At 44.3% G+C, this 17,012-nt stretch overlaps 1 protein-coding gene across 1 annotated transcript in view; it reads left to right on the top strand.

Annotated features, from left to right (window-relative positions):
* Nucleotides 1–17,012, top strand: part of ttn.2 (titin, tandem duplicate 2) — a 206,363-nt gene that overhangs the window by 135,337 nt on the left and 54,014 nt on the right. The window contains 50 exon segments of the mRNA XM_055148379.1: nucleotides 421–536; nucleotides 1,076–1,375; nucleotides 1,675–1,974; nucleotides 2,052–2,157; nucleotides 2,243–2,439; nucleotides 2,514–2,819; nucleotides 2,892–2,987; nucleotides 2,990–3,044; nucleotides 3,121–3,245; nucleotides 3,320–3,438; nucleotides 3,513–3,693; nucleotides 3,772–4,071; nucleotides 4,490–5,020; nucleotides 5,131–5,433; nucleotides 5,512–5,668; nucleotides 5,746–5,888; nucleotides 5,967–6,085; nucleotides 6,173–6,350; nucleotides 6,443–6,727; nucleotides 6,805–7,098; nucleotides 7,190–7,489; nucleotides 7,582–7,890; nucleotides 8,029–8,255; nucleotides 8,623–8,937; nucleotides 9,055–9,169; nucleotides 9,244–9,552; nucleotides 9,635–9,816; nucleotides 9,905–10,034; nucleotides 10,118–10,269; nucleotides 10,346–10,493; nucleotides 10,571–10,791; nucleotides 10,858–10,954; nucleotides 11,032–11,328; nucleotides 11,413–11,712; nucleotides 11,786–12,100; nucleotides 12,208–12,431; nucleotides 12,503–12,653; nucleotides 12,733–13,014; nucleotides 13,101–13,403; nucleotides 13,635–13,940; nucleotides 14,015–14,296; nucleotides 14,389–14,576; nucleotides 14,663–14,774; nucleotides 14,862–15,000; nucleotides 15,082–15,245; nucleotides 15,331–15,482; nucleotides 15,611–15,767; nucleotides 15,842–16,123; nucleotides 16,253–16,552; nucleotides 16,658–16,951. Of these exon segments, the coding sequence (XP_055004354.1) occupies nucleotides 421–536; nucleotides 1,076–1,375; nucleotides 1,675–1,974; nucleotides 2,052–2,157; nucleotides 2,243–2,439; nucleotides 2,514–2,819; nucleotides 2,892–2,987; nucleotides 2,990–3,044; nucleotides 3,121–3,245; nucleotides 3,320–3,438; nucleotides 3,513–3,693; nucleotides 3,772–4,071; nucleotides 4,490–5,020; nucleotides 5,131–5,433; nucleotides 5,512–5,668; nucleotides 5,746–5,888; nucleotides 5,967–6,085; nucleotides 6,173–6,350; nucleotides 6,443–6,727; nucleotides 6,805–7,098; nucleotides 7,190–7,489; nucleotides 7,582–7,890; nucleotides 8,029–8,255; nucleotides 8,623–8,937; nucleotides 9,055–9,169; nucleotides 9,244–9,552; nucleotides 9,635–9,816; nucleotides 9,905–10,034; nucleotides 10,118–10,269; nucleotides 10,346–10,493; nucleotides 10,571–10,791; nucleotides 10,858–10,954; nucleotides 11,032–11,328; nucleotides 11,413–11,712; nucleotides 11,786–12,100; nucleotides 12,208–12,431; nucleotides 12,503–12,653; nucleotides 12,733–13,014; nucleotides 13,101–13,403; nucleotides 13,635–13,940; nucleotides 14,015–14,296; nucleotides 14,389–14,576; nucleotides 14,663–14,774; nucleotides 14,862–15,000; nucleotides 15,082–15,245; nucleotides 15,331–15,482; nucleotides 15,611–15,767; nucleotides 15,842–16,123; nucleotides 16,253–16,552; nucleotides 16,658–16,951 (10,964 nt within the window).

Genomic DNA, 17,012 nt, shown 5'->3' on the forward strand with positions numbered 1-17,012 from the left:
TTCATTTTGGTTTTTGGAGACAAATAATGACGCATATAGTTGTTTTATCGTTTTGTTATTTTTGGTTTTATTTTGAAAAACAAATGAACGAGTGATACGCGGATTTGTCTGCATCTTGAGTATCTATCAAATCTAAGAATTTTTTATTATCAGAGAACCAAGAAGGGAGGCTGGTGTGCTGTTAGCATGCTAGTTGTTGTTAGTATAATAGTGATGGTAATACTCCATCTGGCCTTTGAAAATAGTGAAAAATGTTTATAAACTCATTGGTGTGGATTATTAGGATGCAAACTGTTTAAACTGAACTACCTTGGTTTTTATCAGTTTTTCAGACAGAAAAAAAAACTAATTTAGGTCCATAATCTCCACAAATGGAAATTAAATCATATAATATTGTGTGTGTATTATTTCTCATTGCAGAGTGAAAGGCCTGCCCACCAGAAAGAAGTACAAGTTCAGAGTCCTGGCTGAGAATCTGGCTGGAACTGGAAAGCCAAGCAAGGAGACTGAGCCGATCCTCATCAAGGATCCAATTGGTACAAAATATATAAACTACTTTGGTTTAGAGCTACAAAACACAAAATACTCATTAAAGGTTACGCTATTTTCAGATCTGTGTTATAATGTTGTTTCCTCATCAAAAACATACTTTAGTTGTGTTTTGTTTCGTTCACACAACATATAACATAAAAATCCTGCATATTTAGACTGAGTTCTTCTCTCAAACCTAAAATGCTTGGATGATTTCAGTCTTGGATTTGCCAGTCTCTACAGAACTAATAATAAATTGAGCTGTTAACTTGAAAACTACCGCTTCATGACATCACAAGTTGGAACAGAGCATTTTTAGCTTCGGAGATGTAGACAGACCAGTAATAAAGAGTTACTCAGACATGTGTGAATGAAACAAAACACAACTCCAGGTCTGTTTTTAATGAGATAAGAACATTCTGACATGGCTTAAAGCTCATAACAGTCAACTTTGTGTAATATAGGATTCTAATATAGAAATTTAATACAGGAATTTTACTGAGATATTGACATATTATTGATTGTCATTGTTGCTTACCTTCAGATCCTCCATGGCCCCCTGGCAAGCCCACAGTGAAGGATGTGGCCAAGACCTCATGCTTCCTGATGTGGACCAAACCAGAGCACGACGGTGGAGCCAAGATCGACGGCTACGTGATTGAGATGCTGAAAAGCGGCACCATGGACTGGATCCGTGTGGTTGATAACATCAGCCTGCTCGAGTACTTCCTCAAGGGACTCATGGAGAAACAGGAGTATTCTTTCAGAATCAGGGCTGTGAACGTGGCTGGAGAGAGTGAGCCCAGCGAGCCCAGTGACCCTGTCCTTTGCAAGGAGAGACTGAGTAAGAAGAACTAACTAGTTTTTTTGTGTGCTGATGTTTTCATCTTTTTCATCATAGTTATTTACTGCTGCTGTTGGTGACTTAATATACAAATAGTTGCATGGTAAGCTTCAACTTTTTGTTTTAGTGAAACCAACAGGGATAACAGCTTTTCTTAAACACTGAAATTACTTTGTTGTCAAGTCATTCAGTGGAAAGATATTGTTTATGAACACAAATAATATACATGTTTAGAAAACCCTATTTTCACCAAAAACACACTAAAACAACATTTTTAAAACAATTCTTTATTCCTTCAGACCCTCCCTCTGCTCCTCGCTGGTTGGAGGTGATTGGCATCAGTCGTACTAGTGCTGACCTGAAGTGGACTGCCCCTGAGCGTGATGGAGGATCTCGCATCACCAACTACGTAGTGGAGAAGAGAGATGTGAGGCGTAAGGGCTGGCAGGCTGTGGACACCACAGTCAAGGAGCTCAAAACGACGGTGAGCCCGCTGAACGAGGGCTCCCTCTACGTGTTCAGAGTGGCTGCTGAGAACGCTGTGGGCATTGGACCCTTCTGTGAAATGGAGGATTCTGTGCTTGCCAAAGACACTTTCAGTAAGTTAGGAATGGCTACTACAAAAATATTATGGTTTGGTGGCAGAGAGCTTAAGTCTTTTATATTTATCTTATAGCTACTCCTGGACCACCATACGGACTCACTGTGAATGCTGTGACCAAGCGCTATGTGGATCTGATGTGGGAGGAACCTAAGAATGATGGAGGAAGACCCATTCTGAGGTAATGCACTCTACCAGTCCTCCCTAATTTTTTCAGATTAAATTAATGTTTCAACATTTACTTTTATCCTGGTTTGTTTTTCCAGATACTCCATTGAGAAGAAGGAGAAGCTGGGAACCCGCTGGGTGAAATGTGGAAAGACCTCTGGCCCAGACTGTAAATATAGAGTGACAGACGTCATTGAGGGCACAGAGGTGCAGTTCCAGGTACGTGCTGAGAACGAGGCCGGCACTGGACATCCCAGTGAGCCCACCGAGATCCTGACTATTGAAGACCCCACTGGTGAGTTACACTTTATTTACTGGGGAAACTTCAACTATAAGCATAGACTGCATACTATGCCTCTTTTTCAACAGGTGTGCCATCTCCTCCCATTGAGCTGCATGTGACCGGAGCGAGCCGTGACTTCCTGTCCATCGCCTGGAAGCCCCCGCAGCAGGATGGTGGCTGCCCCATCAGCGGATACCACATTGAGATGTGTGAGGCCGGCACTGAGAAGTGGATGAGAGTGAACTCTCGTCCAGTCAAGGAGCTGAAATACCGCGTGGAGGAGGGAATCGTCCCCGAAAAGGAGTACATCCTGAGAGTCAGAGCGATCAATGCTGCCGGAGTCAGCGAGCCATCTGACATCTCTGAGAACGTCTTTGCCAAGGAATCTGACTGTAAGTCACACTTACTCTTTTGTAACTTTATTGGTGTTTCAACTCAGTGTAAACTATATTTCTTTTTTGTAGGTAACCCAACTCTGGAGTTCCAGACTTTGGATCTGGTTGTTGTGGAGACAGAGAAGCTGCACATCCCAGTTCCCTTCAGAGCTGTTCCTTCTCCCAAATCACATGGCACAAAGACGGCAAGGAGCTGAAGGCTGACGACCGCCTCGGTTTCAGGTCAGTATCTCTCCTATTTCACTGTACTGTATGACCTTCAAAATTCAAGCTAAACTAAAGTGTATTTGTCCTACAGAAAAGAATATGATGCTTGTCACCTGGAAGTTGACAGCAGTGTTCACGCTGATGCTGGACAGTACAAAGTGACTCTGGAGAACAAGCTTGGAGCTGCCAGTGCAACCATCAACGTCAAAGTCATTGGTACATAAACCTTAGTGAGTATTTTCCTCTGTAAAGAAAACTGGTTTATTCAACTCTTTTATTCTTTTCAAAAGGTCTCCCTGGCCCTTGCAAGGAGATTGTGGCTTCTGAGATCACCAAGAGTTCCTGTAAAGTGACTTGGGATCCTCCAGATTATGATGGTGGTACCCCCGTCCTTCACTATGTCCTCCAGGTCTGTAGAATCCCCAAATAAAGACACTTTTTATAAAATTCTAAAATTAAAAAGTAAAACATTTTGTCTTGCAGAGGCGTGAGGCTGGCAGAAGAACATATGTCAACATGATGTCTGGTGAGAAGAAAGTCAGCTGGAACGTTAAAGACCTGATCCCCAATGGAGAATATTACTTCAGAGTCCAGGCTGTCAACAAGATTGGCGGTGGAGAATTTATTGAGCTGAAGAACCCAGTCATCGCTGAAGACCAGAAGCGTAAGGACATAACTACAAAATATAAAAAAATGTTCTTAAATTATACATTATTTTAATCATATTGTGCGGTCCTTTCAGATCCCCCAGACCCACCAGTCGACGTCGAGACCCACAACCCGACCTCCAGCACCATCACCCTGACCTGGAAGCCTCCCATGTACGACGGAGGAGCCAAGATCATGGGCTACATCCTGGAAAAGCAGATGAAGGGCACCGACACTTGGGAGCGCAACGACTTCCTGGTGCCCGTTCTGTCCTACACTGTCAGGGGGCTCACCGAGGGCAAAAACTACGCTTTCAGAGTCAGGGCGGAGAACGCAGCCGGGATCAGCGAGCCCTCACGTAGCTCGCTCTTCGTCAAGATCGCAGATGCTATTGGTGAGAAACTTCCAACATTCCTATTCTCACTACTGACAGTATGATATTGAAAAAAATAAATAAATAAACACATCATAGATAGAGTTAAACTTATGTTAGATTTCACATTAATTTTTTTTGCCTTGCTTAAAAGAAGTTGGAAATAATATATGGTTAGGTTTATTCTAGGTAGAGGTAGGCATAATAAGACTTAAACCTAATACATTTAAAGACACATTTGAGCACATTACTGTTGGAATATTTTTTATCTAGATACTATCGTCCACCCCTAATTACAGGTCCAAGTGAATAAATAAATTCTAGTCAAAACTATTTGAATCAAGATGCAGTAAATATTATAAATTCAGATCAATTTGTTTAGTTTTTGCACAGTACATCATCTTACTAAAAAAAAAAAATGTAAATGTTCTTGATGCAGACCCACCCAAGGTCTTCTTGAGTGGCAGCCTGCAGTCCGGCCTGAGCGTGAAACGCGGATGCGAAATCTGCCTGGACGCCAACATCTCTGGCGCCCCCTACCCCCAGATCACGTGGTACTTCAACAATGAGAAAATTCGTCCCGAGCCTCTCCGCAAGCGCCCTGAGAGGCCACTGAAGAAGAAGAAGGAAGAGAAGAAGGAAGAGAAGAAGGAGGGTGAGGTGAAGGAGGGAGAGAAGAAGGAGGGAGAAGTCAAGGAAGGAGAGAAGAAGGAGGAAGAAGTCAAAGAAGGAGAGAAGAAGGAGGAAGTAAAGGAGGCAGAGGAGAAGAAAGAGGAGAAGAAGGAGGAGCCAGAAGAGGAGCTGCCTGAATACCCCACCATGAACGAGCGTGCAGAGATCAACAACAGCAGGAGGGGCACGTCCTCTATTGTCGTTAAGGATTCCATCAGAGCTGACCATGGCATATTCATGATCAAGATTGAGAATGACCACGGCATTGCCTCTGCAACTTGCGAAGTCACTGTCCTAGGTAAGACATAATTTTTGCTTTGTGTTAAAGAAACTATTTGTGTTTTTTGTTTTCAACGTATGTTAGTAGAGCCAAAACTCTAAAATGTTAGCCCTTTCATTACTCTACAGACACTCCTGGACCTCCTGTGAACTTCAGATTTGAGGAGGTGAGAAAGAGCTCTGTCATCTGCAAGTGGGATCCTCCTCTGGATGATGGTGGCAGTGAGATTATCAACTACATTCTGGAGAAGAAGGATAACTCTAAGATTGAGTTTGGTTGGAGTACTGTCACCTCTACACTCAGAGGCTGCCGCTATCTGGTGCCCAAACTCATTGAGAAGAAGGAGTACATCTTCAGAGTTGTGGCTGAGAACAAATTTGGAGCTGGACCACCATGCGTCTCCAAACCACTTATTGCAAAGAATCCATTTGGTACTTTTTATTTTCTCCTTCTTTTTTCACTCTAATGTCCACATTTGTTCCAAATTAACTTTATTTTGTGTTTTCTAGATCCTCCTGAGACTCCTGAGAAGCCAGTGGTTGATGATGTTACTGCGAACTCCATGTTGGTCACATGGAATGCGCCCAACGACAATGGCAGCCCCATTATTGGCTATTGGGTGGAGAAACGCGAGATTAACAGCTCTCACTGGGCTCGCGTCAACAAGTAGGAAAAGACTTTCATAATTTCAAATGAATACTATTTAAAATGTATGTTTCTAATTTTTAACATGTCTGTTGTAGGAACCTCTGCCCTAATACTGAACTGAACGTTGACGGTCTTATGGAGGGTTTGACTTACATCTTCCGTGTTGCAGCTGAAAACCAAGCTGGTCCCGGAAAGTTCAGTCCTCCTTCTGAACCTAGGACAGCTCAGTCTCCAATCTGTAAGTAACTTGAGAAAAAGTATGTGAAAATTTGTTGAAAAGAACACCACTGAGGTCTTACACATATGTTCAATGCAGTGCCTCCTGGCCCTCCTATTCCTCGTGTGGCTGAGACCTCTGACCACTCTATCGATGTTGAGTGGGACCCACCTGTCGATAATGGTGGAGGAGAAATTCTTGGATACCACGTGGATAAGGTCACTTCATCTAACCTAAAACAGTTATTTAACAATATACACTTATAATGGACTTGTTTGAACTGGATGTTCTTTGCTGTGCCACAGGCTATTCTTGGCTCTAAGGACTGGTCTAGAGCCACCGAGCGCCCCTGGAAGAACCGTAACTTCACTGTCTATGGAGTCCGTGAAGGAGCTAAATATGTGGTCCGAGTCACTGCTTGCAATGCTGCTGGAGAAGGAACTCCAGGATTCACTGAGTCTGTGATTGTCAGGAATCCAGCAGGTGAGAAAATTATTCAAACCTGGATATATTCATTGTGTATGCGTATTAGTTCAATGTTGTTTTAATTTCCTCTCTTTTGCCGACTCTAACAGAGATGCCAGTGATTGACCTGGGGCTGTCCATGAAAGCTGGAGTTTACATCCGTGCTGGTGAGCATCTTCTTCTCCCAGCTATTGTCACAGGCAAACCCTACCCATCCATCAGCTGGAACAAAGATGACAGCAAACTTGACAAAGACCGCGTAGAGGTGCTTACTGAGGGCAACGCCAGCATCATAAGCATCAAGAACATTCAGAGACCAGACTGTGGCAAATATCAGATCACTGCCTGTAACCCCAGTGGCATCAAGTCAGCTTGGACCAGAGTAGAAGTCCAGGGTAAGTGTGTCCATTTAAACATATTGTGAACAGATTGCTTATGAAAGTTTAAAAATACTAAACATTGTCCTCCACAGATGTTCCTGGACCAGTCACAGATTTGAAACCTGTGGTGGTTACACGCAAGATGATCTTCCTGAACTGGGATGACCCTGACGACGATGGTGGCAGTGACTTGACTGGTTTCCTTGTGGAGCGCAGAGATGCTAAGATGCACACATGGAGACAGCCTGTTGAAACCACTTCCTCAAAATGTGAATGTGTGGGCATTGTGGAGGGACAGGATTACTACTTCCGTGTTTTCGCCAAGAACAAGTTTGGTCTTGGTCAGCCAGTTGAGCTCGGACCCATCAAGGCCATTGATCCACAAGGTGAGAAATTGGTTTTGAGTTTTGTGAGTTACATTTAATACTTGTGCTTTTATTGGAAGCACATTTAACAAGGCTGTGGTCTGTTCGTTAGGTCCACCTTCATACCCAGAGAAGTTCCACTACACTGAAAGGACCAAGGACTCCGTCACTCTGACCTGGAAGCCACCTCGTAATGATGGTGGTAGCCCAGTGCTTGGATACTTTGTTGAGAAGAAGAGGCAGGACAAGCAGAACTTCGAGCCCTGCAACACTGAAATCTGCCCTGACATGACCATGACCGTGACTGGGCTGGACGAGGACTGGATGTATGAGTTCAGGATCAAGTGTACTAACCAGATTGGAGAGAGCGAGCCTTCTATCCCCATGACTGTGATTATCAAGGATGATGAAGGTGAGGTTTTGTAAAATTGTAGTTCTTTTGGGTAATTAAGCTGTTCTTTTATTATTTGCACAACATTAACTTGATCTTGATATCATGTCCAGTCGCTCCTGAAGTCCACATGTTGAAGATTTTCAAGGCTGACACCATCACCGTGAAGAAGGGAGAGCCCATTGAGATGCCCGCTGACGTCTTGGGTCTTCCCATCCCCAAGATTGAATGGACCAAGGATGATGTGGTGATTGACAAGCCCACTGAGGAACTGAAGATCGAGACAGTGGTGACTGGCAGGCTGAACTGCATAACCACTCTGTCCATCCCATCGGCCAACAGAAGAGACAGAGGCACCTACACTGTGACTGCCTCCAACAACATGGGATCCGCCCATCACACCACCTACGTTATGGTGCTTGGTGAGTAAACATCCAAATTCAACATCTATCGATCTTTTAATGTTACTTTTAGGAACATAAAAGAACTGAATTACAAAACAATAACGTTTCATTCACCTGTGGATAATAAAATAATTGTACAACATTCTTCTTTTACAGACCGCCCTCTGCCACCCAGGAACCTCACTGTGCCCAACATTAAAGCTGAGGCCTGCTTCCTCCACTGGGAGCCTCCACTGGACAATGGTGGCAGTGAACTGACCAATTACATTGTTGAGAAGAAGGAGATTGTGAAAGATGTGCCGGAGGTGGAAGAGGGACAGGAGCCACCACCTGAACCACAGTGGGAGGTGGTCAACAACAGCGTCGTCGAGAAGAAATTCTGGGTAAATGTTTTTATTTAGTGCTTTTCTACCTTCAAGGCACTCAAAGCACTTTACAACAAGGAACCACTCACCCATCCACACAAATATTCATACACAGTGTACACAGACACTGGGGGCAAGGTAAGTGAACTGTCTGGCCCAAGGACACAACGACAGCATTCTGTCCGCTCAACTTATTATGTGTATGTCGAGAGCGGGTTTCGAACCGCCAGCCTTCGGATCTGTGGACAAACGCTCCACCAACTGAGTTACTGTCACCCTATGTGTCATCTTAATGCTCCTCGATAGATCAGCCTATCCTTCTAATAGTAATATATTTATCATTTTTGTAAATACATTTGGTTAATTAATGTAATTGTTTTTAAAGGCTTGGAACCTTGAGACAAACAAGACCTACATGTTCAGGGTCAAAGCAGAGAACCGTTACGGCATATCTGACCCATGCTGCACCGAGGAAGTTCAGATCACTGATCCATTCGGCCTCCCTGGCCCTCCAGAGAAACCAGCCATTGCAGAGTACTCCAAGACAGCTATGACTCTGACATGGGAGCCCCCAAGAGACACTGGTGGTTCTATGATCACTGGCTACTGGCTGGAGAAGAGGGAAAAAGGCACTGCCTACTGGGCCAGAGTCAACAAGCTGCCCATCACAAAGAGAGGTACAAAGGGATGGGAGTACCAGGTGAGAATCATTGTGAATATGGTTTATTATACAAGCATACATGGATTAAAGCTTTAAAAAGTGTGTGTGTGTGTGTGTGTGTATTTTTAACTTTTATGTAATTTATCTGCCCCCCAGGTCACTCGTTTGTTTGAAGGCATAGAATATGAATTCAGAGTCGCAGCCAGCAACAGTGCAGGAACTGGTCCTTTCAGTGCACCATCTGACTCTGCCTTTGCTGTTGACCCACTCAGTGAGTATGAATCAACTTGTTCTCCGACTGTCCAACACATGATAGTGTCTAAATTATACTACCAAATCACACAGCTCCTCCAAGCATGCCTGCTGCTCCTGAAGTGGCCGACAAGAACAAGCACAGTGTGACACTGGCCTGGAAGCCCCCTGAATATGATGGTGGCAGTCCCGTTAAGGGCTACATTATCCAAATCCAGGATGAGGGCTCTTCCAATTGGGTGAGAGTGAATGACCCTGACACTCTGCACCCCACCACTGAGTTCACTGTGCCCAGCCTCCGTGAGCTCAAACGCTATCGCTTCAGAATTATTGCCGTTAATGACATTGGGGAGTCTGATCCAAGCCCACGCACCACTGAGGTCCTGGTCCAAGATGTTCAGCGTAAGACCAAATTAAACTTCCCTTGTTTAATTTGATAATTTTAATGTGTACACAAGATGTTGAGTGATTTGTCTTTCCACAGTTCCTCCAGCCATTAGCATTGATGTGTTGATGGATGACTTCCTTTGCATTCGTGCTGGAGATCCAATCAGGATTCCCGCCACAATCAAGGGTCGTCCTGCTCCTAAAGTGACTTGGGATTTCACTGGAAAGGCCAAATCACACAAGAAGAACAAGCTGCATACACTTCCAGTTGACTCTGAAGTAAGTTAAATTCTTCTTTGTCTATTTGTGTTTTCTGTCAAATTTTTCTGTCAATTTCTTTTTTCATTCCAATATTGTCTTTGCACAGGTTGAGTCCACAGATACCACTTCTGTTGTGACTATCCCTGTCAGTCAGAGGACGCACAGTGGTCGCTACACAATCACTGCTAAAAACAAGTCTGGCCAGAAACATGTCAATGTCAGAGTCATTGTCCTCGGTATGTTTGTCACACATTCTGAAGCAAAATGAACCAAAAAAGGAGGTTATTGTATTCTATTTTGAAACTGTCTTTTGTCGTAGATGTTCCTGGACCTCCAAAGGACCTGAAAGTGACTGACATCACCAGATCCACCATGAGGCTCATCTGGAAGCTACCAGACACCGATGGAGGAGAGAGAATCAAGAGCTACTTCATTGAGAAGAAGTCTTCAATTGACAAGGCTTGGACCAAGGTGCCCATCTTTGTCATTTACTTTCATAAACTTTGTATTGACAGTTTATGAACAGATTGTATTTTGTTTTGATTAGGTTAATGCTGCCTGTGCTAGCCAAGCTTTTGTGGTCCCTGGTCTTTTGGAGGGTCAGGACTATTTCTTCAGAGTACGGGCTGAGAACAGACTAGGATTTGGTCCATTCACAGTCACCACTGACCCCGCCAGAGCCACAGATCCAATCTGTAAGTTCTTTTACAATAACCACAGCCAGTGAAAACTCTATGAAAACTATTTGTAATGCTGATGCCTTTCTTTTCAGATCCCCCTGATCCTCCCACCAAACTCAAAGTGAACTTAGTGACCAAGGACACCGTCACCCTGAGCTGGGAGGCACCCAAAAATAATGGCGGCTCCCCAATAAAGCACTACATTATTGAGCGTCTAAGCTGGGACACTAGCGGAAAGGAGAAGGAGACATGGAAGCAGTGCAACAAGAGAGATGTTGAGGAGCTGACCTTTATTGTGGAAGACCTGAAGGAGGTGAGAATTTCTAATGTTTTTCTATCTGTGCTTTATTTGACAGTTGTTGTGTTTGTGTTGTGAAAGGGTGGAGAGTATGAGTTCAGAGTAAAAGCTGTGAACGCTGCTGGACCCAGTCGTCCCTCTGCTACCGTTGGGCCAATGGTCATCAAGGACCAGACATGTAAGTCATAGCTAATTGGACGGTGGACGTCTTCATTCAAATAAGCAGTAAGTAACGTACATCTCTCATTCTTACAGGTGCTCCCACTATTGAGATGCGTGAGTTCCTTGAGGGTGAGGAGGGCTGTGATGTGAGTATTGTGGCAAAGGTCAGCGGTTGTCCATTCCCCACTCTGACCTGGCACAAGGTCAATGCAGCCAAACCCGAAGAGAAGACTCCCATCCAGTATGACCAGCACATGAACAAACTGGTGACACATGACAAATGCACCCTGCTCATCCAGCAGGCCAGCAGGCATGACAGCGCCCTCTACAGCCTGTCAGCCACCAACAGCTTGGGCACCGTGTCCAAGGACATTAAGGTCTCCGTCTATGGTAAGAAATACAATATTCTATGAACCCATTATGTATTTTCAACAAAGGTAATTAATTAGTTATGTAACACCCCTCATTGTGCAGGACCACCTGGAGTTCCTATCGGACCAGTTAAATTCACAGAGGTATTTGCTGAGAGGATTGGCTTGGCCTGGAATCCGCCTAAAGATGATGGTGGCTCTAAGATCACCAACTACGTTATTGAAAAGCGTGAGGACAACAGAAAATCCTGGGTCCATGTCTCTAACGATCCCAAGGAGTGTGCCTACGTTGTTACTCGTCTGACCGAGAACCACGAGTATGAGTTCAGAATCATGGCCCAAAACAAGTTTGGAGTTGGACCTGCACTGGTCAGCGAGCCAGAGAAAGCTAGAAACCTTTTCAGTAAGTATAGTCATTTATCCTACACATATGTTTTAAGTCCTTTAAGTCCTTTAATTGCTTTTCTCTTTTGCAGCTGTCCCTGGCCAATGTGAGAAGCCAACCGTGACTGATGTCTGTCTTGAGTCCATGACAGTGAACTGGGATGAGCCTAAATACGATGGTGGGTCTTCCATCACCGGGTACTACGTTGAGAAGAAAGAGACAACGTCTAAGCGCTGGACTCGCGTCACACGTGAGCCTCTCAGGGCCTTGCCTCTGGGCAACAACTGTTATGTGACTGGCCTGCAGGAGGGAGCCTTGTACCAATTCAGAATCATCGCTGTCAATGCTGCAGGCTGTGGACTACCCAGCATGCCCTCTGACCCCATCGTTTGCAGAGACCCCATCAGTAAGAACCTTTAACTTAACACTTACTTGTTTAAGGTTTAGACTACATTTTCGTACTAAAGGAACCTGTGAAATGAATAAAACTAAATTGATTGTTCTTCTGTATAGAGCCCCCTGGTCCACCCACACCAAAGGTAATTGACTGGACCAAATCCACTGTGGAGCTGGAATGGATTCCTCCCTCAGTGGACGGAGGTTCAAAAGTCACTGGATACATTGTGGAGTATAAGGAAATAAACAAAGAGGAAGAGGAAAAGAAAGCCCAGAGAAGGCTTCTCCTGAGTGAGGAAGAGGAAAAGCAACCAGAAGCAGAAGATGAAGCATGGAAAAAGGTGAACTATAATATATTATACAATAAAGAATAAAGTGAATGGATCACTAAACATTTTCAACATTTTCACAGGCTAAGGACACTGAGGTCAGAATCACTAAATTTGTTGTGGATGGCCTGACAGAGGGAGGCCTCTACCAGTTCAGAGTCAGAGCTGTGAATGTAGCTGGAGTTGGTGACCCAGGATATGTTTCAGAGCTCATTGAAACCAAAGACAGGACAAGTATGAGTTTTAAATATTACAAACAAATAGTTTACAAAGGAGAAGTAAAAAAACATTAATTCTAAATTATTTGATGCAGTTCCACCAGAGATGGACCTGGATGCATCTGTGAAGGAGAAGATTGTTGTCCACGCAGGCGGCACCATCCGTATCATTGCTTATGTGTCTGGTAAACCAGCTCCTCAGATTGCATGGTTCAGAGATGACGCTGAGGTGCCCAAAGAGGCTGTGGTGGAGAAGACAGGAATCTCCAACTCCCTGGTCATTAAGAACTGCAAACGTGCGCACCAGGGCATCTACACCCTCAGTGCCAAGAATGACGGTGGAGAAAGGAGGAAGGCTGTCATTGTGGAAGTCCTGGGTAAGTCTGAGGAATTTTTATTAATAATTTACTACAAAAAATATAAAGTTAAAACACTGATTAACCCCTGTGTTTTTTTCCTCTAGATGTACCTGGACCTGTTGGCCAACCCTTCTCTGGTGAGAACTTGACTAGCGACTCTTGCAAGCTGACTTGGTACTCCCCTGAGGATGATGGTGGTTCAGCCATCACCAACTACATCATCGAGAAGAGGGAGGCCGACCGCATGGGCTGGACCTCTGTCTCCTACACTGTCACTAGAAACAATGCCGTAGTGCAGGGGCTCAATGATGGCAAAGGCTACTTCTTCAGGATCGCAGCTGAGAACATCATTGGTATGGGACCCTTCACCGAGATCGAGAAGATGGTCATGATCAAGGACCCCATCTGTAAGTCATGCACTCCAACTGGTATATTGTTAAAATGCTGATTTTTGTTAACTCTGTATTCAAGGGTATAGTCACTAACAGAAATGATTACGATTAGATTTTTTAAAGTATAATATAATCGTCACTATCTGGGAATATAACATCCTCATATTCTAAAATCTGAAAACCATCCATGGTATTGAAAAAAAAAAGCGACTTTCCATTAAACTGTATTTTTTAAATCTTTTGTAGCTGTCCCTGAGCGCCCAGAAGACCTTATCATCACTGCAGTCACCAAAGACTCTATCTCTGTTGCCTGGAGACCACCCAAATATGATGGTGGCACGGAGGTGACTGAGTACGTTCTGGAGTCGCGCATGGTTGGACGGGACACCTTTGTGCGTGTGGGTGCCGACACCAAACTGATGGACAGGAAGTTCACTCTCACCGGTCTGAAGGAGGGCTCAAGCCACGAATTCAGAGTCTCTGCAGTTAACCTAGTGGGACAGGGCAAAGCATCCTTCGCCACCAAACCTGTGCAGTGCAAGGATGAACTTGGTGGGTCTTTAAAAATACGGAATAACATCTCGACTTTTTAAAATACCTCACTATAATTAATGTTCCTTTTACAGAACCGCCCACGCTGGAAATGGACATCAGAGAGAAGATGATGGTGAAGGTGGGAGACATGTGCACTCTGTCTGGACGTTACAGTGGCAAGCCAGCCCCAGCCATTGCCTGGAAGAAGAATGATGAAGAGCTGAAGGAGGGTGAGGAGATCAGCCTCCACAGCACAGCCCGCCACCTCAGCCTCAACATCAGCAGAGCCAAGAGAGAGCACAGTGGCTGCTATGCTGTCAGTGTCGAGAACGCAGCTGGTACTCGCACTGGAATCTGCACTATAACTGTTGTTGGTATGTAACAAATAGCATAAAATTTGACATATGCTTCCATTATTTACTTATAATGGCTAAATGTTCAATCATGGCATAAATTCTCCCCCCAGACCGGCCTCAGCCACCAGAGGGCCCAGTTGTTTTCAATGAAATCTACAGAAACTACATGGTAATTTCCTGGAACCCACCTCTGGATGATGGTGGCTGCGCTGTGTCCAACTACATCATTGAGAAGAGAGACACAAACAGAGACTTGTGGATGCCTGTTACTGAATCTTGCACTAGAACCACATGCAGGGTATTTCCTCCACAATGACTGTCAATTATATTATTGAAATAGTATGAACATAAGCGTTCTATAAATAATTTTAATTCCAATCCCAGGTGCCTAAACTGATTGAAGGCAGAGAGTATATCATCAGAATCATGGCTCAGAACATCTATGGTATCAGCGATCCTTTACTTTCCGCTGAGACTAAGGCCAGAGACATTTTCAGTGAGTCTTTTATTACATGAAAGGTTCACCTCCCTCTTAAACAGATTCAACGGTGTCTGACAAGTATTATTCTCTTCCCTATTGCAGAGGTGCCTGACGCCCCTAAACAGCCCACCGTGAAGGAGGTCTACCATGATTCTGCTCTTCTTAGCTGGGAACCTCCTGCAGATGGCGGAAAACCAATCTCTGGCTACATTGTGGAGAGAAAAGAGACCATGGCCAACAGGTACTGAATGACTAAATATATTTTACAGTAGTAGTGAATTTTCACTGAATGGAAACACATTACATTTGTTTGGCTTTACAGATGGGTTCGTTGCAATACAGAGAGAATCCACCCTAAGGTTGAGTACTGGGTGACCGAGCTGTTGCAGGGCTGCGAGTATGAGTTCAGAGTCAGTGCTGAAAATGTGGTAGGAGCTGGTGACCCCAGCCCACCATCCAAACCAGTCTTTGCCAAAGATCCCATAGGTGAGTCAGTCTGTTATAATAAAAATATATATTTCAAATTGTTGCTGTAACATTACTATAATTTTTAAATATTTGTTTACCACAGTTAAACCCAGCCCACCAGTGAACGTTCACTGCATAGATTTCACTAAGGAGTCTGTAACTCTGGCCTGGGAACCACCTAAGGACACTGGCCGAGGAAAGATCTTCGGATATCTGCTGGAGTTCCAGAAAGCTGGAGAAGAGGAATGGCAGCAGGTGGTTGTCTAAGCATGGAGTAGATTTTACAGGAGGATATAATTATTTAACTTAACATTTAAAAAAAATTATACACAGAATAAATGTTTTTCTTTCTTTGCTTGACCATTGTTTGTTGTTGTTTTCAGGTCAATCAGACTCCTGATTCTTGCCAAGATACTAAGTTCAAGGTAATCAACCTGGAGGATGGAGCTCTGTATCGGTTTAGAGTTATGGCCGTAAATGCTGCCGGCGAGTCCGACCCAGCTTCTATTGCAGAACCAATCTTAGTCCAGGACAGACTTGGTAAGAGTTAAGCACAAAACACAATGTGTATCAAAATGCAACATAACTAACAAGACTGTTCTTTGCCCCTTCAGAGCCCCCAGAGTTGATTCTGGATGCTGGTATGACCCGAGAGGTGAAAGCCATGGCTGGCACACACATCGCTCTCATCGCTGAAATCAAAGGTGTTCCATTCCCCACTGTCACTTGGAAGAAGAACGAGGCTGAGGTGCCCACCAGAGCGGACATTGAGACCAACCAGACTGGTACCAGGCTGGAGATGAGGTTCTGTAACCGTGATGATTGTGGAGATTATACCCTCACTGTGGAGAACCCTGCTGGATCAAAGACCGTTACATGCACCGTATTGGTTTTTGGTAAGCCTGTGAATCTAAAATAGTTAAGGCTTTGTGCTTTCAGTAAACAAGCATCATTTTAACTTTCTTCTAGTGACAAAAGTAACCTTATGAATGTTTGTGCATATAACATTTTTGTGTTTTCTTTAGACAAACCCGGCCCCATTCAGCATTTGCGTGTATCCGATGTTAGGTGTGATTCTGCTTACTTGTCCTGGAAAGACCCTGAGGACAATGGTGGTACTCGTATCACTAACTTTGTTGTGGAAAAGAAAGACACAGCCTCCACCCAATGGGTCCCTGTCTGCTCTACCTCCAAGAAGCGCAGCATGATGATCAAGCATCTGATGGAAGGCACTTCATACACATTCAGAGTGGCTGCGGAGAACCAGTATGGACGCAGTGAATATGTGGAGACACCAAAGGCTATCAAAGCCATGAACCCATTGTGTGAGTAAAGACGTCATACCTCTGTGTTTTACACGTGTCTATTATTGTAACAGCTTAAGGAAAACATGTATTCTCATCAGTACATTTGACCTCTTCTCTTTACAGTCCCTCCTGGTCCTCCTAAAGATCTGCACCATGTTGATGTTGATAAGACAGAGGTATGGCTGGAGTGGAACTGGCCTGATCGTAATGGAGGCAGTGAAATCACCGGCTTCTATGTAGAATATCAAGAAGAGGGTGAGAAGGAATGGGATGAGTGGAAGACTGTGAGCATCCCTGAGACTCATGTCACTGGCCTTGAAGAAGGCAAGACCTATCGCTTCAGAGTCAGGGCTGAGAATGCAATTGGCCTCAGCAGACCTGATACCACTGTGCCAATCCTCTGCCAGGAGAAACTTGGTGAGACATTACAGCATACAGAGCACATGTATTATAAGTGAAGATTGAGCTACTCTAATAA

The sequence above is a fragment of the Boleophthalmus pectinirostris genome, unplaced genomic scaffold (assembly GCF_026225935.1).
Source record: "Boleophthalmus pectinirostris isolate CB_2022bp ecotype Guang Dong unplaced genomic scaffold, ASM2622593v1 HiC_scaffold_1, whole genome shotgun sequence".
Lineage (NCBI taxonomy): Eukaryota > Metazoa > Chordata > Actinopteri > Gobiiformes > Gobiidae > Boleophthalmus > Boleophthalmus pectinirostris.